Source organism: Zootermopsis nevadensis, unplaced genomic scaffold (genome assembly GCF_977971745.1).
Source record: "Zootermopsis nevadensis isolate Lab colony 2312 unplaced genomic scaffold, Znev_1.0 Znev_ptg000010l, whole genome shotgun sequence".
Taxonomy (NCBI): domain Eukaryota; kingdom Metazoa; phylum Arthropoda; class Insecta; order Blattodea; family Termopsidae; genus Zootermopsis; species Zootermopsis nevadensis.
The window spans coordinates 4,415,183-4,438,584 of record NW_028259142.1 but is presented as its reverse complement, the minus strand read 5'-3'; the positions used below and the strand labels follow the sequence as shown (position 1 = coordinate 4,438,584).

Here is a 23,402-nt window from a genome sequence, read left to right as displayed (position 1 = left end):
ACAGTGCTGGCATCCACTTTGCAATATGGAAATCAACGTTTTCGGATCTAATAATAGATGCCACTATAGGTGACTGAAGTTATCTAACTTAATTCATCTGTGGTGTTGTGTCGGCAATGAATCCAATGATTTTTCGATAAAGAGTAAATATTCTTGAATTTTGGTTACGCTGATCATGGTGTAAATTCATAATTTGTGTTTTATAACACATTCATATGAAAGTATTACGAGGATGTAAATACGAGGTCGGTAAGTATTGATGTACTGTTTTTTTAAAGTATATTTTTTGTTGCCGTTGGTTATTTAAGTGAGTTGATATCGAGAATTGAGGTTAGAACACTTCACTCTGTCAGCATCAGAACATAATTTAAATGTCTAATAAAATGGTAGGTTATCCTAATATTATAAAGGCAGGTGTATGTTGTCGCCGTTTTGTTAAGTTGTTTCGAGTGTTTGGCAGTAAACGAGCAAGTTGTTATAACGTTTATGCTCTAAACACATTCGGGATGTGTTAATGGTTTTCATCAGTCTCTTCATCCAGTGTCTCGTATGGTACCTTAAAACATGACATCTGCTTTCAAATTCTTACCAACTCATTCATGGTAAATTCCCATTGCATTCGGTTGAATAACCTCTTAAATTGAAAGTGTTGCTGTATGGTCTGTGAATAAATATATAAACAGTGGACTAACATACAAATGCAGCATAATCCTGAACCAAGCAAATCAACTGATTCAGATGTGTCATTTGTTAGGAATTGCAAATGTTTTTTTTCAGCAGTATTATCTTCAGTTTAGTTATGTCTTCACCAACACATGCCAAGACAGAATCCAAGGAACAGGAGGTTCCTGAAAAGGCAAAGGCTGCTGTTCTTGTTGAAAGTGTCCCCCTGCCTGCTGGAACACCAATTGTGAAAGGTTATGACTGGAATAAGGGGGTCAGTTATAAAGCACTTCTTGAAACATATCGTTTCTGTGGATTTCAAGCAACAAATTTTGGCTTAGCAGTGGAAGAAATCAATAAAATGGTATGCAGCAATCTGTAAACAAGTTAATTAGTTTTATTTCTTATAGTGTTCCCATTCATTGTTGACTTCATTGCCTTTAATTTTATTATTTGCTTTAAATGGTCAAGTTGTCTTGCCGTGCCATCCCATTGTCTGAAGACTTGGAAGATGTATTAGAAGAAGATGAATTTATTCGACGAAATAGCAACTGCACAATCTTCTTAGGCTTCACTTCCAACATGGTTTCTGCTGGAATTCGTGATACAATCTGCTTTCTAGTCCAACATCACATGGTGAGATTACTTATGGTTATATTATTTCAGAAATTAAAGTAAATTCTCCACACCTGAGTTAATTTTGAGTGAAGTTTTACTGTTGATTCTATTTTGAAGGTAGACTGTATAGTAACTACAGCAGGAGGTGTAGAAGAAGATTTAATAAAATGTCTTGCTCCAACATACATTGGTGATTTCCATTTGGAAGGGCGCAAATTAAGAGAAAAAGGAATTAACCGGATTGGGAATCTTCTAGTACCTAATGAAAACTACTGCCTTTTTGAAGATTGGGTGATGCCACGTTTAGATGCTATGTTGGAAGAACAGAAAGAGAAGGTAACCTTTTTCATTACTGTCTAATGTTTGCATTAAAGTTTTTGCTTAATAATCATGTATAAATGAAGTTGTAACTACATTTTTTTAGATAGTTTAGTCAGTATAGTGCGTGGTTACAGGCTGTATGCCTGGGGTTTGTTTACCTGGCAGGAGCAGGAATTCTTCTCTTCACTGTCATATCTTTGAGTGTTATTAAATAACCCAGAAATCAATCATCACTGCTTTAGGGAACACTCTGGACTCCATCGAAAGTTATTGCAAAATTAGGAGAAGAGATTGGTGATCCAAGTTCCATCTGTTACTGGGCTGCAAAAAATAAAATTCCTGTGTTTAGTCCAGCCCTTACAGATGGTAGCCTTGGAGATATGATGTATTTCCACTCATACCGTAATCCTGGATTGGTGCTTGATATTATCCAAGGTAAGATAATTAATTGGCTTAGCATGTTTGACAGGGACAAATGGACTTTGGTATAGAACTTGTCGGTATTGTCAAAGAAAAAGTGAAAAGTAAGCAGCGTAATGAATTAGAAAATTGATAAATGTAATCCGGGGTAAGTTCATAATAAATATTAAGCAGAATATGAGACCATGAAAATCCTTGAATGGTGAAAATTGTACACAGGTACCTCCTTTTAAGAGCTGTAAGAAATATATTATAATCTTACCCTTTAAAATGTAGTCAATACAATAGAACTGTATATAGTTGTTTTATGAATATATTTATTTTATTATAGATCTTCGCCGTTTAAATACAATGGCAGTAAAAGCTGCAAATACAGGAATGGTTATAATAGGTGGAGGAGTGATAAAGCACCATATCTGCAATGCTAATCTGATGGTAAGATCTTCTTCTTCTTCTATGGCTCTCCGGTCCGTATTCGGTCCATGGCCTCCTCAATCCTCCTCTTCCATTCAGTCCTCTGTTAGGTCCATCTGTCCGAGGCTTTGATCAAGGTTTCGAAACATGTTCATTTTTACGGTGCAAGGTTGTTAGCCTTGCGACCAACCCCCAACCTGGAGGACCAGGGTACCTGTCTTAGTCTGACCTCTCCCCCTCGACCAATCTGGCTAGGGAGGCCCTACCAGTAGCTCTTGGGGTCACTGAGGTACTCAAGCCCCACCACCACGACAAGGTGCAGGTACCATTAAGTGGGGGATGGTAAGATGTTGCTCTGCACATATTCAGCATTCATGCAACATATTCCCATTTTTATAAATGCATGAACTATAGAGTTCTCGTTACATCCTGAAATCAGAACTTTTGTTGTAAAACATACTGATATGATGAACTAAACAACTGCATAGCCCAAGTTGTCAGTTATGTTTCAGGCAAATATCCAGGTTTTTTTCAACCTCACTTGTGTCCATAATCTCATATTATAGTGCATGTATAACTCTTGTCTGTAATTCTCAAAAGGTTTTGGTTGTTGGAAAGATATCTCTGATCCCTACAGAGGAATGGAGCTGATTATGCAGTTTTTATCAACACAGCATCTGAGTTTGATGGCAGCGATAGTGGGGCTCGTCCAGATGAGGCTATCTCATGGGGAAAGATCAAGAAGGATGCTTCTCCTGTCAAGGTGTTTAGAGACTCCTTTGTTTTAAATAGTTTTTTATGCATAAATTGCATGAAGTGAATGCATGTAGGAAAGGTTACATTGGTCTGTCTGTGTGTTCTACCTCCAGAAATTTCTTCTTCTATGGCTCTCCGGCCCGTATTCGGTCCATGGCCTCCTCAATCCTCCTCTTCCATTCAGTCCTCTGTTAGGTCCGTCTGTCCGAGGCTTTGATTGAGGTTTCGAAACATCTTCCTTTTTACGGCGCAAGGTTGTTAGCCTTGCGACCAACCCCCAACCTGGAGGACCAGGGTACCTATCTTAGTCTGACCTCTCCCCCTCGACCAATCTGGCTAGGGAGGCCCTACCAGTAGCTATGCTACCGCCAGCATAGCTCATGGGGTCACTGAGGTACTCAAGCCCCACCACCACGACAAGGTGCAGGTACCATTAAGTGGGGATCTCCAGAAATACTGAATAGATTTTCATGATGTTTTGTATTGTGAGTCTATACTGAAAGTTGTTTGCTGACAGCAATGTTGGTTTGCATCAGTTCTGTATAACGCAGTTATACAAAACATTGATGAAAATGTGAATGCATACAGGATGAGTGCTTACAAGAGAATAAAGAAAAATGTGAAGGGAGGCTTTACCAAAAGTCAGCTGATCTTGGTGGAAACATCAACAGATGGTGATGATTATGATAATTTAGTTCTGAGAAATATTTGATAATTTTTGACGTAAATACGTCTATATTTTAGGGTCAGTGTCATTCGGCAAAAATGTGTAACGAAAATGTGTTACGAAAAAGGGAAATGAAAAAGTGTAATTTCATTGTTATGTTACCTAGGAAACGTCATCTGTTTATCAACAAATAAACAACAATGGTTACCTACATACTTACCTTACCTTACATTACCTTACATTACATTACTTTACATTACATTCATCTACCACAGACCCATCTTAAGCGTAACTAATTCAAATTAAATAAGCAATGTCTTAATCAAACTTTACTCAATTGTAAAGCATGTATGACGTATTTACGTCAAATTCTCCGGAACTGTGGTTCCACTGACAACTTTTTATGAGTTTTTATTTTTCTTCTTTTTTCCAGGTGTATTCTGAGGCAAGTCTAGTGTTTCCTCTCTTAGTGGGAGAAACATTTGCAAAGCGATATCATGCTACAAAGATCAAAGCTGAATCAGATGTATAACCTTGTATAGCCCTATAATTGTATTTAAAACTACATGTACGCATGTGTTCAGTCAGAACATAAATTGGCACAGAAATAAAATACCATTTGCTCATACATAAACAAGACTTTGTGAATTTTGTGTGATACAGGTAACAGATAAGGGCAAGACAGTTTGTCCCTACTAGTTCCTGTTGTTTTATGTCATCATTTCACATTTCAGCAAGGTGTTACAAATACAGTTTCAACCTATAACCCAAGCCTGCAAAAAGTTCATATAAAGACAAGAGCTACCTGCAGAACCTTGTAGCCAGAATACATATCACATACCTCGTCACTCCTTTTTTCAAGTCACGCTTGAGCACGCGAGGTCACTAAATCACGTTTCTACATGCTTACGTTATGTAATCTACAGCTCGGTTACTTTTTGCTACGTTACAATATGTTAGATGAAGATACGACAAGTTAGGTTAGGTTGGGTTAAGTTAGGTTTGGTTGGGTTAGGTTAGGTTGTTTGTTTAATAGATTTTATTAGGTTAGGTAACGTTTTTAAAGATTCTGTGACGTTTTGACATGTATGGCCACATCTCGTCACGCCATTACAGTGCGTCACGCTTTGTCACGGTTTGTCTCGCTTTTAAACTCTTGGTGATGTTTTAACACTTAAGGTGTCCTCTTGTCACGTTGTTAAAGGAGGTCACGCCTAGTCACGCTTTGTCACTAATATATTTATTTATATATATATATATATATATATATATATATATATATAATTGATTATAATGTAGTGGACAGCAGCAGCGTTAGTGATGAATCGAGTGATATGTCAGAAAGTGATTGTCTGTGAGGAGTGGAGGAATTGGAGTAGGACCGTTGTGAAGAAGATGAATTTATCTAATACTTTCTGCAGTGTTAATTTTCTAGTCATGTCTATTTTATTGAAATCGACTTTCCCGTGTTACTTACCTTGGTGATATTTTATTTAGAGTGTACTGTATGCGGCCTGCTACCATACCTTCCAGCAAACTTCTGGTAAGTGACTCGCTCCAAGGTACCAATTCACAAAGTTCAGCGGCCAAAAACGTTGGAACGCAGTATACAACGCTGCTAGCTCTGCTCAGTTGTGAGCCGTCCTCACTCGCCTCGGCTCCGCTGTTGCAATGGTGTATGGTTTTCTCTGTGGCTTTAAAGCATGCTGTTTGGTGATGGGTGTTGGCAGCTTCTGTTATAGCTTTGCAGTGGTCTGTGACCGACTTTTACTGACGAATAATTCACACATCACCGCCTCCACGAGCATCTTCTCTGAAATCCTGCAGACCGTAGTTTAATGGCCGTACCACAGCTCAAGCGGTTAATCACTGATTTCTCAAGAGTCTTCTGTTACCTCGTTCTAGGGCCGGAACAAGTGCAAATTCTGTCCAAGGAACAACTCATTTTTCTCAGCACATTGTCTCAATAACAGAAGGATCTTTTCCGTTTTCAGTCATCTAATTACAACAGTATCATGATAAAAAAAATGCAGTGTTAAGGTGCATTAGAATCAACCCCACGCATTTTTACGATGCAAAATTGAAAAGAATTCGCGGGCTGGATAAGCGCAGTGACCACGCGTGGTCCAATCTTTGAGTGAGAAAATTCTTATATATCGTTCGAGATTCGTTATTTTAATTCCATGTTCGATTTGTAGGCAAATTTTATTTAGGATCTCGAATTAGTCTACTTGCAGACATTTATTTCACAAACCTATTTTTTGTGTTGTCAAGTTGTGCTCGTTTCCAACTGAAAAGTGCAAAAATGTCCCTATCAGATTCACCCCGTCTGTCTGTGTCTCTACATGTAATAACACGAGAACGGACTTTCATGAAAATTGTTGCTCGTGAGTTAAACTCAGATCTGTCAACACGTTCCATTTTTGGTTAAAGTTAAACAACAATAACGGACACATCACATGAAGATGTTGAATACTCTGTAAATTGTTTGAAACAAATTAACTAATTCGTTCCTAAAAAGTTTATAATTATGAAACTGTAAAATAAATGTGTTTATGGGATCAGGCGATTCATTGCTTTGTTTACAAAAACTCGCCTTTGGTTACTGTTATGATCACATCCTAATACCCTGCTTCTTTAATATCAATTTTAATATTATTGTGACTGGTATCTTTCCTTGATATTTTCTGTCCAACACTTAGTGTGCGTTTTGAATTTACACTGTGTGTGCTGCATGTCGTTCCCATCACATCGTCTTTGATTGATCGTCCTAATGATATTCGGCTGTAAGTACAAATTCGGACCGCCACGGTGGTCTAGCGGTTAGAATGCTGGCCTTGTAATCCTGGGGTCCCGGGTTCAATTCCCGGCGGTGCCCGGATTTATAACTTGTGTTGGGCAAGGCCGTGGTCTAGGCAACACGGAGTTTTCCTCCGTGGCATCCCAACAATTACTCCATTCACACACAGAAGAAGGCAATGGCAAACCACTTCTGGATCATCTGCCAAGAACGTATATGAACAGGTCCCAGTCCGAGAAGAGAAAAGGATGGAAGGATCCTGTTCATATGGACCTGTCGTCAGACAGAACACTAAATAAATAAATAAGTACAAATTATGAATCTCATTATGCAATTTTGTATTTTCTCTTGTTAAATTATCCTGTGTCGAAATAATATATGCAAAATCTTATCCTTATTATCAAAGTGCAATTGTCTGGGTGCAGCTTTAGAACACAACTACTGAACGTTTTGTGGACACACATTTTGGCTCGAGCTGTACCTGAGGAATTTACACCTAGTGATGAGATAAGTGAAATAAGCGAAAGTAAAAGTTTGGTCACGTACCGAAGTAAGATGACGCTATAGCGCACAGTGTGACGCTATCTTAATGTTTGTCGTTTGCTTCATAGATTAACACACATTTTTTTGTCAGGTTACAATTGTCTAACAATGGAAAACGCCCGCACTGTATTCATTAAATAACTGTAGTTACATGATGTATGAACGCATCACGTTTCGTTATATTTAAATAATAAAGATACTTAAGCAACAGTCTGAGCCGAAGACTATGTTATCGATGAACAAGAAATTCTATAAATAACTTACAAGCCTATGGTTATCGAACAGAGAGAGAGAGAGGTTTCTAAAACCTAAAAATTAAGAGCAGATAGTTATGAACGTTTACTCTAAAGTAAATATTAGTATTCATATCCAAAATGGTTACTATTCCGTTTACTTTGAGAACAGTAATTGTGTCAATGATGACCTTCTGGGTTGTAAAAAAGTGTGGCAGATAGATACCAACGTTTCGGAAAAACATACTGCCGCAGTTTGAAGGTGGAGGCAGTATGTTGTTTTGAAATGTTGGTATCTACAAACAAGATTACATGGCGTTACAACCCAGAAGACCAACATCGACATCTTCAGCGCCCTGAGAACCTCAGATCTCATATAATTGTGCCATTGAAATTGGTATCTTATTCTAGGGATGAACAGAAATTACAGGTGCCCGAAAACAGTGTCCCGGAAGATAATTTTTCTGGAGAGTGTTGAAGTGGTGACCTACAACAAACAGATTATAAGTCTAACTTAATTTATTTTGCTCACTACTGAATGCTGAATACAAGTGGTCGGGGTCTGAAACCTTTACATCGCATTGCAGAGAAGCGCTCCGAAGTACGAAGCTGGCTGCCAACAAAGGAATGCCAGGAGCTAAAGACGTCATGGATGCCATGTGTTCTCGAGGTCGTTCTGACAATTGAGATTCTTGTTGCATGATATTACCCGGCAGGTAATGTTATTCTAATTTTCACTCATGGCCTTTCTCTAGTTATCCTTTAATAAGTTACGTCACTGCTTTGCGTAATTCCTCTTACAGAACTTCTTTATTTAAATAAAATGTCTTAGGACATTGATCACCGAATTGACTTTATCGATCCCCGTCTTCCACAAAGCGTTTTGTTTGCTACCAGTCTTTGAACAGCCAGCCATAAATTGTAATAGACAGACCATTGTAGTACAGAACCGCCAAGTGCCAGTCAAATTGCCCTTCCCTTGGCCATGTCCCGTGGGTCACATGTTGACAATCGTGCAGGGATTACCGCTTGCCAATATGGGTAGCCCCGCTGAAGCAGTTTCGGAAATGATGTACCTCGGGATCACGACCTTCGTCGTGGATCATATGCGCATTCAGTATTTAAAGACGTACATAGAACCTCCAATTAATTTTGAAAATGGAAGTAGTTTATTATTTGTTTTAGTAAATATTTTACGTTTGTTTGGACATGTCTGCTCACCCCGTTCTGTTTATTGTTGAAGATAATTTTGATATAATATCCCAGATGTAAAAAAATTGACGAGTAGGCGGCTCAGTTTTCGTTCAAAATGTTTGTGCCAAAATGAATGCAGTATGGATAGGTAGTGCCTGTTGATTTTTGGCTTGCGAAGGCCTGCCTTGCATCTCGTCCTGTAAATTAATATATAAAATTTATCAATAGTTTTCTTGTTTGCGTTTCCATATTTCATTAACTCCATGCCAAGTCCTTATAGATGTTGGTAATTATTATCATCTACAATATTTTTTATGTTTTAAGTACTTTGGTTCGTGGAAGTTCGACATGAAGTAAACTGTACTAACAGACTGACATGATGTCCATGATGTCATGCTCTTGGCAAATAATTTCTACATTTTACACTTCTTTCGAACTTCGTACAAGGTCTGACGTTATTACACCATGCTAGCCATGTTTGCAGCGCGATCTGTAGGTAGACTTTCTCTACTCTTAATTCTTCTTTGCTTTCTTCGTGAGTTGGTGGTACTGTGAGCCGATCTGTCGTGAATCGAGAGGTCGAGTGGGACGGGTATGTCAGTGTTGGACCGAAAGGAGGGTCGATTTGATGTCTGAAGTTCATAGGTAGCCACGTATTGTCGGTGGAGTTTTGTTTGTGTGTTGGTGACTTAATAGTACAGCGTTCATACGTAAGTTTTTGTTTCGACTTAATAAGGAAATCAATTATCAAGTAGCGAATATTAACAGTGCCAACACAGTCATGAAAATGTCAGGTTCAACTTGCATATTTCCTCTGTGGTTGCAGCTAAACAGCTATTACATCCTAAGTTATGTCTTTTCTCTTATAGTAACATCATGGTGATCAAGAAGATCTGTTGTATTGGGGCAGGTTATGTTGGTGGTCCAACCTGCAGTGTAATGGCTCTGAAATGTCCTCACATAACTGTCACTGTTGTGGACAAGAGTAAGGATCGTATTGCACAGTGGAACTCTGATAAGCTGCCAATATATGAGGTATTGACTTGACTAAAGTTAATGAAATTAGTATCTTGTTTAAAATAAATTTTATGAAGGAAGGGAGGGTACCTTCTTCTTGAAAGGAGAATATGCTTCTCACATCTCACCATTACTGTTACTTTTCTATAAATATGGCTACACATAAACCTACAACAACCATTCTGTTGCCAATTAATTAGATTACAATATTTGTATAGAATTTTGTGAGGTTTCTGTAGGAGTGTGTTGTTTATTTCAGCCTGGTCTGGATGAAGTAGTTGCAGAGTGTCGAGGCCGCAATCTGTTCTTTTCTACTGACATCGAGACAGCAATAAAAGAAGCAGACCTAATCTTTATATCTGTGAACACGCCCACCAAAACCTTTGGAAATGGAAAGGTGACTTTTTTGTAATACTGTCATAACATTCCCACACACGTTTATTTTAAACTTTCACTTTTAACTTTTCAAAACTGTAATGTACTTTCATCATACTGTGTTTTTCACCCTTTCACCTTTAAGCCAGTCATAAACAACCAACATGGTGAAGCTGTGATACTTTGAGGTATTTAAGTAATAACTACTTCCCAAATATTATAGTAATACACATAAACCAAATGTATACTAACCTATAATCAAAATTACATTTTATTGTTAGATTATAAACTCATACAGCACTAATAACACAATATTTCTTGGACTAGAAATGTATGTAGGCCTAATGAGTTCTGCCCAGAACACCATATTTTTCTCTTTATGACTCAGGCAGTACATTCTGTGTATAAAAGTCTTCAAATTTTAGTCTTAGCACTAAAATAACGCATTGAATTACAATTACAGTTGACAGCAGCCTGTAAATCAGTTTGAATGACATGTAATGATAATAAGTCTTTCTCTCATATACTATCTGACAGTTAGTCATCCACACCCACTTCATTATGAAACCCAGACAATGGTTGTGACCTTGAACTAATTTTTTTTTAAAAAAATTCTGTCATATTTTATAACTTATATGTAAGTATGTGATCTTGTTGGAACAGGGTCGTGCAGCAGACTTGAAGTATGTGGAAGGTGCTGCGCGGATGATAGCTGAGATGGCATCTGGTGACAAGATTGTGGTAGAGAAAAGTACAGTACCAGTACGTGCTGCAGAAAGCATATTGAACATTCTGCGTGCCAACAATAAGCCTGGTGTTAGTTACCAGGTACCAGAAATCTAGCCATTAGCCTTAAATTTGAATTATTGTCAAACATTACAATTCACAAATTACTGAGATTTAAAATTTATTAATTCTGAAGGGTTTTGGCGATGGCGTTATATAGTCTTGATTGTCGGGTATTTGGAGGTAGTTTATCATCTGATGTCATAAGACACGCAACGTTTTGAGAACTGGATCTCTCCTCGTCTTCTTATGTAATGAAAGGGCCACATTTTCTTGCACTTGCAGTCGAGTGGTTATCATATTTGCTTTGTATTCAGCAGATCCCAGGATTCAGATCTTGGCCACAAGATCAGTTATCCTGACTGATTTTTTGCAATTTTCCTATTTTCTCCAATAAAATGTCTGGTTAGTATCGTAAATTAGGCCACAGTCACATCTTTCCACATCCCTTTACAGTTATTCACTAATTATCCTACCACTTGTTACTATTCAATCTGAACTATTGAATCCTTCATTAAATAAACCTTGAATCTTACAGTTTAAATTCGTATTACAATTAAATTTAACACACGCCAGTATGTGCCCCCAATCTGCACAGGTTCTAATTGAAGTCTGTTGTTTTTATATAGATTCTGTCAAACCCTGAGTTCCTTGCAGAAGGGACAGCAATAGATGACCTTCTGAAGGCAGACAGAGTGTTGATTGGTGGAGAAGACACACCGGAAGGACACGCTGCTGTAGAAAAGCTTTGTTGGGTTTATGAACACTGGATCTCTCGTTGCAATATAATTACTACTAACACCTGGTCTTCAGAATTGTCAAAATTAGTGAGTATACAGCTTATATTATGAGTATAAATTGCGTTACGTTATGGTGTTGAAGTGTTTGGATTGGATGGTCTCAAATATCCTCATCTGTCATGGATTGGGACCTTTGGGATGTTCTGATTGTTTTTGATTTCTGAAATAATATAATAAAGCTTGTATTTATGTTTCCAGAGTGTGTGTGTGTTCCCATTATTTATGTAATCTCTGTTAAGTCCTTTTGAATTTCGTACCATTTCAGTGGTTTTTGTTTCCACAAATTGTATGTAATTTCATGTGAATTTCTCTTGTTTTACACCATTCTTTTTGTCACCAGAGTTTTTTGACGTAAATACGTCTATAAGGAAGAGTCATTCGGCAAAAAAGTGTAACGAAAAACGGAAACGAAAAAAGGAAACTTAAAAGGGGAACGAAAAAGTGTAAGATGGTTACCTAGGAAACATCATCTGTTTATCAACAAATAAACAACAATGGTTACCTAGGAAACGTCATCTGTTTATCAACAAATAAACAATGGTTACCTAGGAAACTTCATCTGTTTATTGTTACCTATGAAACGTCAACTGTTTACTCAACATTATTGTTACCTAGGAAACGTTACTTCACATTGTATTACATTACTTTCGTTATTGCAGCAAGAGCTGAGCTGTGATTCGCTTGTACAAGAAGTGCGTCGTGGAGTAAATAATTTTGTGCTGGTAATGTAAAGTAATGTACCTTACATTACATTACCTTACCTTACCTTACATTACATTACATTACATTCAGCTACCACAGACCCATCTTAAGCGTAACTAATTCAAGTTGATTAAGCAATGTCTTAATCAAACTTATCTCAATTGTAAAGCATGTATAAAGGAAATATTTAGAATAAAACCAATAAATAAACTTCCTTTCCGTATAGACATATTTGCGTCAAATTCTCCGGAACCGTGGTTCCACTGACAACTTTTTCATCTCCTCCAACTGTTGGCTATACTAATGAGTTAGTTGCCACATTGCAAGCATCATTTTTGCTTTCAGTATGTGATTTCTTTCAAGGTAGCTGTTATTGAAGATTTCTGTCTTCTGGGTTGTTGCGCTGTGTAGTCTGGTCGACGTTAACCAATGTTTCAGAGGTCATACTGCGTTTCATCGCCTTGATGACAGAGGCAGTATGACCTGGGAAACGTTGGTTAACATTGACCAGACTACACAGCGCAACAACCCAGAAGACAGAAATCTTCATACTCACCGCTGTGAAAACCTCAAATCTTACATAGCTGTTATTGTTTAATGTGTAAGCTAAGTCTGCTGTGTGCACTACAATTGTTTAATAGGATTCGCTTGCCTGATAAGGCAGAGTGGCAACATAAAATGTTTATTGCAGCCACGGTCATATATACTGGGTTTTTAAAAAGATTTTACATCACCAGTGTTCATGCTTTAAATTCCATCAATCAACATTTTTAAAGAATTCTTGGGTGAGTATGTCATCCTTGAAGAATTATGAGTTATCGTATTCAAACTGCTTGTATATTTTATAATTCTTATATTACAGGCAGCAAATGCATTTCTGGCTCAGAGAATATCAAGTATTAATTCATTATCAGCTGTATGTGAAGCAACTGGTGCAGATATCTCGGAGGTAGCTCGAGCAGTTGGTTTAGACTCTAGAATAGGATCAAAATTCCTGCAGGCATCTGTTGGTGAGTGGGCAATCATCCTTAAATTAGCAAGAATTTAATAGTGTACCTCAATTTGGAGTATACTGTAATGTGTTATAATAAATGACCAATGATTGTTTTCTTACAGGTTTAGCTTTATAATGATGTCTCATTTTATGTAAGGGATGTATTCTTTGAAATCATTTGTTAAGTAAATTTTATTATATGAAAGTGGATTGCTGATTAATTTTAAGGCAGTAGTTCCAGATTTTTGTTATAGTGGTGGGGCTTGAGTACCTCAGTGATCCCAAGAGCTATGCTGGCGGTAGCATAGCTACTGGTAGGGCCTCCCTAGCCATATTGGTCGAGGGGGAGAGGTCAGACTAAGACAGGTACCCTGGTCCTCCAGGTTGGGGGTTGGTCGCAAGGCTAACAACCTTGCACCGTAAAAAGGAAGATGTTTCGAAACCTCGATCAAAGCCTCGGACAGACGGACCTAACGGAGGACCGAATGGAAGAGGAGAATTGAGGAGGCCATGAACCGAATACGGATTGGAAAGCCATAGAAGAAGAAGAAGAAGACTAAATATAAAGGATTTAGAGGATATGAAGTACTGCTATTTGAGGATGTGTGATGCTTCACTCATTGATAGGAGTTGAAGGCTGATGAAGTCAACTTGATATGTTTTCATTATAGCAATACTGTAGTAGTTTTTGTTAGTGTTAGCCTGAAAATGTGTTTAAGATGGGGAGTAAGTTGAATGTGATGTTCTTTTACTCGGATGTAGAGGTGGTCTTAAAATTGTAACTTATACTGTGACTTTATATTCCTTCATTCTTTGTGGTTACTGTATACATCCAACTACCTCCTGCATATGAATTGTTTATCTTGAACGAAAAATTATCCGTGTGCAAAGGTTAATTAGATACATACGGTATATATATGACACTGAGATCATTAAAGCGGCCCATCCACGTACGAGTCTGGCTTGCGAGTCCGGCTCGGCTCAGGTTCCATTGAGCCAAACTCGTATGTGGTTGGGGTGTCATGAGCCGAGTCTGCTATGCATGTGTGGTGAAATATATCCGAGCCCGGCTCACGAGTCAAGCTCGCCGAGCCAGACTCGCAAGGCAGACTCGTACGTGGATGGGCCACTTAAGAGTGTGTGTATGCATTTATGTGCTTTGTTTCAGCTGAACTCAATTTTGTAACTTATAAGAACTTCTTTTGAAGCAGGAAACCTGTTCCATTTAAAATGTAATCTGCAATAACTCTGTTATTTAATTGAAGCAGCAAAGGTTTGATTTACTACAGGTCTAAGTATTCTTTTGTTTGCCACCACATTCATGCTTGCTCAGGGGCTGGAATCTCTTTCTATGCAGATACAGCAGCTGGAGCAGGAATGTGAATCTGACACCTCACATGTGCCTAATGCTGAGATTAAGAATACATGGAACCATATGTCCACTCACCCTACATTCCTTCATGGTATGGTACTTTGGTGTCCCGCACCGTAGCCGCGCAGTCTGAGGCATCATGCTTCGGACCGGCGATATGGAATGCGTGCTGGTTCGAGTCTTGGGGGAAAATTTTTTTTCTCATGAGCTTTTGATCAGTGTATCGGACGGGTGCCAATCCAGCATCGTGAGGAAATTGGGGAGCTACAATGAGTAGCATAATCCAGTCAGGAAAGCTAGCAATAGCTGGGGGTTCGTCGTGCTGACCACACGTCACCCTATATCTGCTTAGGCATGTGGACATGAGGCCAGCAGTCAAGCTAGTCGGCTTTGGCTCACTGGAGCTGTTACGCCACGGATTTCATTTCATGGTACTTTGGTACAGAGACAACTGTACCTTTACCTTACCAATAGGTTTTAATTTATAATTTTAGGTTTTAATTTATAATTTTAGGTTTTGGAGGCAGTTGTTTCCAGAAAGATATATTGAACTTGGTGTACATCTGTGAATGTTTGAATCTACCAGAAGTTGCAGCGTATTGGCAGCAGGTGAGCACTAGAATCTATCCTGGATACTATTTGCTGCTTCCTGTTAATCAAATGAGTGGAGATGATAAATAAACGTATTGGACCAAGAAACTGGTTTTAATGATTTATGGTTTTCATGTTTTAGTTTTGAGAAAAGTTGTGTGTTGCTTTATTTGCATACAGAGTAACTGCAACGAGTGTTTCCGTGCACTTGTAATGAGAAATAAATATCTGTTGTTACAAATCGTTGATGTATCCATAGGTTCTGCTCAAATATGTGCTCACTTTTGAGTGCCCATGTACGTTACAGGTGTGTGTTGTCCTTTCAGGTGATAGACATGAACGAATATCAGAAGTCACGCTTCTCAGCAAAGGTGATTGAGTCATTATTCAACACAGTGTCTGATAAGCAGATAACAATCCTTGGATTTGCTTTCAAAAAGGATACTGGTGACACCCGAGAATCACCGGCCATTCATGTGGCCACAACACTACTTGACGAAGGAGCTAAACTTCATATTTATGATCCAAAGGTGAGGAACATACCCAGACTTCATAATTATCTCTCTTATTTCTTGAAGGGACAGCAGTAACAGTTGGTAATATTATAAATATAAATCTGTTTGCTCTTGTGTGTGTTTCATTGCCAATTTTGGTACAGTTTACAGTCATCTGTAAGCTTTATATCTTTCTTTGACGAACCTCACTGTTTATTTTGATGTATTAACGTCTTCCATTAGAAGGATTCTTTTATGTTGTGCTTGAAAGTAATGGAAAGGAAAATAGTATTAAAATATTTAAGAAATGGAGCAGAAAATGTAAAAATGTGTTTTATGTTGCTTAGGTAGAACCAAGCCAAATTATTGATGACTTGACTCATCTCAGTGTCACAGAGGAGCCAGAGAATGTTAAGAATTCTGTCACAATCCACAGCGACCCCTATGCTGCAACTATGGGGACTCATGCTATTATTTTATGTACCGAATGGGATGAGTTTGTGGTAAGAAAAATAAAACATTCATGAGCAATGATTTAAATTTCTTTGATAACACGTTCCTTTATTTACATTTCAGAATATTTACAGCATTATGCCACATTAAGATGGTTTTAGAGGGCTACATTTCAGCCTTTTATCATTAATTCTGCAAGGAAAAGAAATTATACTACTGTTATGTTCTTATCTGAGATAAATGGTCTTCTGACCCGAAAGTAGGAGATATCAGAAGATTGACTGAGTGGGAGCTAAATTTTGTGTACTGTAAATGAACTGGGTAAAGCAGTTCAGAATTGAAGCGTAGCGTTAAGTCTTTTAGGTGGAGACTCTTTATGCCATTGTTTACCTTTGTCCAGGTGAATGACCAGGAAGCACATTAGAATAAGTCACCTACTTCCAAATCGTTACATTCGTAACATTTATAATAAATGTACCAGTCTTTTTGATGGTATATAACCTCTGCAAATGAAATGGTGTCATTATGTTACCAAATAATATGTCTATGCATGTAAATAAAAGTGTTGTAGAATTACTTAAATTTTGGTGTAATTTTCATTAAATGTTGATTGTACTACAGATGTTGGACTATGAACGTATTTACAAAGGAATGATGAAGCCTGCACACATCTTTGATGGAAGAAAGATTTTGGATCATGATAGATTAATCAAGATTGGTTTCCAAGTCCAGACTATTGGGAAACGATTAGCAAGACCTCTCCTAACAAGGATGTGGGGAAGTCCTCACCAGGCATAAACGCAACTATATCGAGTGCATTTATAAACGTAATCATATTATTCCAACTTGTCAAGTGCTTTGAGGGTTGAGGTATTTACCCTTTGCATGCAGATATCAGGGAATCAAACCAGAGTGGAACCACTGACGATCATTTTTCATTTGAAAACATAGCTATATGCTGGTATATGGACAGACCAGCAAGTTAACATCTTAGCATCTGTGCTGTGTGTATATGCATCTGTTTGTTGTCCAGGAATGTGTCTCTTCATTCTTCAGTGGACATATGTATTTTATTAGTACAGTCTTAAATTTTGGCACTTATCTACATTTGTGCTGTTTGTCTGTCCCACATCCCAGTCCTGTCTCTGTTGTGTCAATGTGAACCTACACTTTCTGATTTTGGGAGGGAAAGGAATTAGTGCATCAGCAAATCCATGTTTGTAACATGCCAGAGTGGATAAATGTCCATATGTAAATGATATTTTGTGTAGTCATTTTGTTCTGTAGTTGTCATTTCTGTAGAATGTTCACGTTGCTGCCGATTGATCACTGATCGATAGCTTTTATAATGATTTTTAATGTGTGTAATATTTTATGAAAATTCAATTTTGTTTCATGATGTAAGTACAATATTCCAGTCGACTTATTTCCTTCATATGGGTTTGTGCATGCAACTACTTTGAAGTTTGGTTCTATAGTTTTTTTATTGATATGTTCTTAAAAAAAACCAAGTTTGTCTTGTGATCCCAGAAAACATTAATATCTGATAATACATTGCCAGTTTTTAATATAATAAATATCAAATATTTTGTTTAAAAATATAGTTTTATACACAATCATCATTCCATATAAAAACTGCATCAGAATTTTATGAGAATGTGAAAACCTTAACATAAACATTTTGTATCATATGTTCTTAATGGAATGGTTATGACAATCGGATATTTATTTTCGAATGGCAATGTCTAGGCTACGTTTGGGGCCACTGACCACTTATCTGATGCTTAGGTTAAGAGTGTGTGAATATTAAATTCTGTGTTTTAATTAGCACATATTCTTTATTCTTGTTTTGTAAAAATTGCCATAATTTCTTGTACTACTGAAATGTACATTTACGTTTCATTGACAGAATCAGAATTTACTGGTCCAGTCCAATGTAAGTGTCTTTAGATAATATTTTGTTAATTCCTGGTTTATGGTTTTGTGGTTCTCAAGTTTCTATCATTTACTGTGAATGTGAGCTTCTTGGTACAAGGTTTGGTGTAGGTACTGTCTTTATCTTATTATTTGGTGTAGGATATTTTTATAGTAGGGTCAATCAGGAATCTTGAATTGAATTTGAGCTCTGGTATGATTTCCTGTTTAAAGAAATGTATGTCTGATTGTTATTGTTATATGTGTATTCCAGTACTTCAGATTTTGCTCTTTATAAGTTCTTTCTATATTATTAGATATTTGATTACACCAGTTGGCTAAATTACTTCGATAAAAATTTTTGATATTGCAACATGACATTTCATTTGTTGTAGTGTTTCAATTTTCATAATTATACCTCATCTATTTTCTGTTCGGTGTTCAGTTAACTGTCAGCAGGAACTAAATGACTTCTGGCGGTAGTGTGTTAAATTCAGTTTATGGGGTGGCAACAGTTAAGTAACAATCAAGCCATCTGTTGGTAGGTAACACAAGTTAAACACTGCTAGTAATGATGCAAAATCTGGAGCCATTTGTATCCATATCCCCTCCTCTCAAATCAAATATCACAGGTGGATGGTAAGTACACTGAAAAGTTCTAGATGTTCAGGGTTCAAATCTCAGCCTATATACCGACTATTCTGATTGCCTTAAAATAGGCCACATCCTCATCCGTTATAATTCTTAAATTTCAAAATTGTCCTACCATTTATGTGATGAGATTTTGGGTTCTCACAGCAGCGAGTATGAATCTGTCTGTCTTCTGGGATGTTGTGCCATGTAGACTTGTAGATGATTACTGACGTTTCAGAAGTGCTTGTTGCCTCCATCATCAAGGTGCCTCATATATCATATGTGCTTCCATTATCAGGTTCAGCAAGCACCTCTGAAACATTAGCTAACTTATAGCAGACTGCATCTCAGAAGACAGCCATCTTCAGTCGTTTGATTGTTAAGTAAAGTAAATCATTCAATCCAGCCTCACATTCTACTTTCCTGAGGCCCATCTTAATATTATTGTTACTATCTTCTTGGTCATTGAAGTGGCCGCTTTTCTCCTGATTTCCTTGCTAAAATGAGTGGTGGTTGTTGTAACAATAACACATAAAATATGCTTGAAAGTGGTGCATGAAGCTATCACAATGATTTACTCATAAATTTTGTGTTAATAATTTTATAGTAGATTTCTGTCTTCTGGGTTGTTGCGCTATGTAGTCTGGTCGATGTTAACCAACGTTTCAGAGGTCTTACTGCCGCCGCTCTGATGACGGAGGCAGTATGACGTTTGAAACGTTGGTAAACATCGACCAGACTACACAGCGCAACAACCCAGAAGACAGAAATCTTCATACTCACCGCTGAGAAAACCTCAAATCTTACAATAAGTAGAACTTGAGGCTTTCATTGAAGATGGCTGTCTTCTGGGTTATAGTGCTGTGTAGTCTGGTGCTCATTACCCTGTTGATGGAGGCAGCAGGGACCTCTGAAACATTGGTAAACTTCTACCAGATTACATGACACTACAACCCAGAAGACAGCCATCTTCTATTTCATAACAATACAGTATGCAGTTCCCTGTGTAAGATTTTTAATACAAACACAAATACTCATGAAGATAGCAACAATATTCTTGACATATGTTTACATTTTTCTTTGCTATATTAATTTAATTAATTGTAATGAATATTTTACATAGTAAGAAGTAAAAGAATTAAATGTTGTGAACAGGGAAGTGAAATGTCTGATGCCGCAGGTTTACGTCACTTTCCATCTAGGAATATCGAATATTTGACATTGCAAACTCATATTTAGGTGATAATTATTGAAAAGTATGGTATACTACTTTGTAATGATGGGTTTGGAGCATCCTGTAAAAAAATGTGTTTCTGTGTTGTTAATTTGTCATGAATCTTGATTTGAATGAAGAAGATTTTGTTCAAAAAAATAATAAGTGAATACTGCAAGCAAATTTAAGTCAGAAGTTTGTTGTTTGACTTTTGTAATGCTGAATAAGTGACTTGATGCAAGTTTCACTCAGAATGATATTGATTCATTCACCACTGATTGACAAGAAGAAATTAATTATTGTCTTCCGGACATTATAGAAACTGGTATAAAATGACTAAACAATTAAGTTTGGCGTTGTATTGTTAGTTGGCTTTATGTTGTCTGTTAATTTGTATCAGATTTTGAATGGATATGTAAACATTGCTTGGAGCAGTGTGGATGAAGAAGTGAGAAACATTTGGTATCTTACAGCAGTGGTCCCCAACCTTTTTGTGCCTACGGGCACATTTGAGAGTTTATGAGATTGTGGCGGGCGCCAACCAATTAACAAAGCCAAATTTTCTTTTCTCTGGACAAATAAGATATGGACACCAAATAATACACAAAACAACACGACGTTTAATGATACAAGAAACCACTTGATCAAAAATACGTAGTTTTATAAGTACGATTATTATTACTCAAATGGGAAGTTAGTGTGATGTTTGGCGATGCATTTCATTGGCCAGTTTTTCAAATTTGGGAGTGTAGGATGATGATGCTGCTCGCAAACAATCGCCAAGATGGGCATCAGTAAGTCGAGATCTGTGCTTTGATTTTATAATGTTCATGGTTGAATGGCCTTCATTATTCAGTATAACCTCTTTACGTAACAACGCGGGCACCAAAAAAAAGCCTTGGCGGACACCGCGTTGGGGACCACTGGCATACAGTATAGTAGTAACACTGTTTCAGAATTGAAGTGCATTTTAAGTGTATAAGTGTGATGCATTTTAATTGGCAGTATTGTTTCAGGCACCAAACAGTATACAACCAAAGTTCAAGGTTTTTAATGCTGCTGCTTATTGCTTGTTGATGACATGGTTCTTGGGTCTACTCAGCGTTATTCTATTTTCCAAGAACTGGTCAAAGTGTTACAGATATACTGGATCATTAAAAATATTTATTGTTTTGTATTTATATATATCTGATACTTGTTGAATTGGTTTGAAGGCTTAACATAATTTCTTGCCAAATCTTGCAGGACAAACAGTATTTTACATCGGAGCTTAGAGCGCGATGGGATAAATAATTTATAATACACGTATTTTTGTATGTTTAGCTGTTCATGAGAAATTTGTTGAAAGAAAACTTTGGCTAAGACAGTCTAATTTGCAGTAAGAATTGAAAGAACTGCAGTCTCTATATAATTTATATTAGCAGAAATCAAAAATTTGATTTCAGAGTATGGAACGTCCGCATGGTAATCATAAAGAGGCATCTTTCTACTCTTGTTTTAAGCAAGTTATTTATTAATCATTACATGTCATTAACTTCTATCTCCAGTTTTTTAACTGCAATAAATTTTGGTAGAAACAATATTTAAAAAATTACAAGATAAACTTCAGTTGTCAATGAGATTTCTTGACATGTCAGTGGATACTCTTTTTCATGTTATTCTTGACATTCTAGTCTTTTGCCATCATTGTCTTCTCACCCGGATATTTCAGACTTAATATACAGCGTTTTGTTTGTGTCACTTTCGATCTGATTTCCGCCGTGAGGTAACGATATCTTTCATGGGTTAACTGCTATGTACCGGTCTGACCAAGGTTAGCACAGTATGTCACAGAACCAGCATAGATTTATGTTTTATGTCAACATTTCTTCTCAAAAACATAAATCGCTATCACACAGAAAGTCAGCAGAAAAGTACACTTACATTTAAGGTACATGTTATGACTACTTTGCTGGACTTTTCAGGTGGCCTTAAATGTGGTTGTCGTACGAGGCAGTGTGGACATGGGCCCGCTTTCTGTGATTTTTAAATGATTCATTGTCGTAGGTTTCAATATTGCATTAATTCAGTACAATTAAATGAAAGATTAATTTAGCGGCCCTTGCTGCCTCCAACGTCAGGGTGATCGAGTGGGTGAAACGTTGGTAAACTTCTACCAGACTACACACTGCGTCCCAGAAGACAGCCATCTTCGTATTACTCCTGTGAAAACCTCAAAATCCTACTGTGATCACAATGGACAGAGTTTGAGCATTCCACTATATTTGTACTGACCATTAAAGGGATGAAAAAAAATTAACTTTAGTGTATTTTTTGCCTTGGGTTTTAAGTAATAGTTGAACTGAAATATTGTAATATCAAATGTCGAATTTTGGTTGGAAAGCATGAAGGGAAGAGACCATGTGGAGGATTAGCCATAGCTTGGAGAATAATATTAAAACGAATCGTATGGAAGTAATATGGTAAAACTGGGAATTGGTGACTGGCTCTTCTGAACACGGCAATGAACCTTTTGGTTCCAAAAAGGCAGGGAATTTCCTGATTATCGAAACTTCTCTTCTGCGTGTATTTAGTTGGTACGCTTTACTGTCGAGTGATTGGTATTCCTGATTCGTATTCGAGAAGCTCCGAATTTTGTTTTTCTGGCTGAGGTTTTAGTGAGTTTCCTAATCTCTCCAGACAAATGTATCTTATTTCTATACTGTACAGTCAGGTTCCATTAGCGTCGTTAAATAACTACACATAACAAGGCCTTCCTTGATCCCTTTGGTAAATACGGAAATAGTGCCTCAAATAAGCCACGGTCGTTTTCCTCTGTACGGTTCGCAAATCATCTTCCCACACAAACTTAAAAACCAAAGCAATTAAGAAAGTGTCGTTAAATAAAGAAACAAAAAAAGACCCTCGCTGTTCGGTGTGCCCATTCGCTCTGCCATTTCAATACATAATTTCCCTCAGCGTCTTTTTCAGCGGCAGGAGTCTGATTAGCGTTTCGAGATCTTGGCAATATTATTATGTAGTCTTCTCGAGTACCTCACTGTATCAGAACGATACAAATGCCAAGAAAGAAATGGAAAATTATTGCTGCTAATTTTCATTACGTTATAACACGCACAATTAATGCAAATGTGCATAAAAATGTTCCATTGTTTACGGCAATTATCAAGCACGGGGTGTCAACTCGTACGCCTCTTCTGAGTTTTAATGTTTGTATGATTCAGTCATTTCAGTATCTTTTAACCTATATTGAATCAAATATGTAATGTATACCTACTGATTGCTTCATGGTACCGGAACGTGTTTTGATATTAAGCTTTTTTATTCGGTTTTCCCAAGTCTTACAGAAGCCACAGAACATTCCGTGATTTCAATGATTCGTTAGCGGTCAGTGATTGTACACAATTGTTAGATATGGCATTGTAATGAAGA

General features: G+C 37.3%; 2 protein-coding genes across 11 annotated transcripts; both read left to right on the top strand.

The window, feature by feature from the left end:
• Positions 1-63: 63 nt before the first annotated feature.
• On the top strand, positions 64-4,496 carry Dhps (Deoxyhypusine synthase). Of its 8 annotated transcripts, none has more exons than XR_002546404.2 (8): positions 64-249; positions 778-1,027; positions 1,135-1,299; positions 1,399-1,617; positions 1,845-2,037; positions 2,354-2,457; positions 3,037-3,199; positions 4,293-4,496. XR_002546404.2 is itself a non-coding variant. In XM_022083298.2 (8 exons), the coding sequence occupies exons 2-8, from the start codon at positions 800-802 to the stop codon at positions 4,389-4,391; spliced, it is 1,134 nt and encodes a 377-aa protein (XP_021938990.1). In that variant the 5' UTR covers positions 67-245; positions 781-799; the 3' UTR covers positions 4,392-4,496. The 8 variants fall into 8 exon arrangements, 7 of the variants coding, with proteins under 7 accessions (XP_021938994.1, XP_021938990.1, XP_021938988.1 ...); XM_022083298.2 differs by having other exon boundaries at positions 67-245; positions 781-1,027; positions 3,074-3,199; XM_022083296.2 differs by having other exon boundaries at positions 67-245; positions 3,074-3,199.
• A 4,673-nt stretch (positions 4,497-9,169) lies between these two features.
• Positions 9,170-21,576, top strand: sgl (UDP-glucose 6-dehydrogenase sgl). 3 transcript variants are annotated; one of them, XM_022083305.2, is made up of 10 exons: positions 9,170-9,339; positions 9,499-9,664; positions 9,906-10,043; positions 10,685-10,783; positions 11,437-11,634; positions 13,172-13,319; positions 15,190-15,284; positions 15,593-15,796; positions 16,108-16,263; positions 16,835-21,576. In XM_022083305.2, the coding sequence occupies exons 2-10, from the start codon at positions 9,506-9,508 to the stop codon at positions 17,009-17,011; spliced, it is 1,374 nt and encodes a 457-aa protein (XP_021938997.1). In that variant the 5' UTR covers positions 9,170-9,339; positions 9,499-9,505; the 3' UTR covers positions 17,012-21,576. The 3 variants fall into 3 exon arrangements, with proteins under 3 accessions (XP_021938997.1, XP_021938995.1, XP_021938996.1); XM_022083303.2 differs by having other exon boundaries at positions 10,685-10,849; XM_022083304.2 differs by having other exon boundaries at positions 9,203-9,221; positions 10,685-10,849.
• The last annotated feature ends 1,826 nt before the right edge of the window (positions 21,577-23,402 follow it).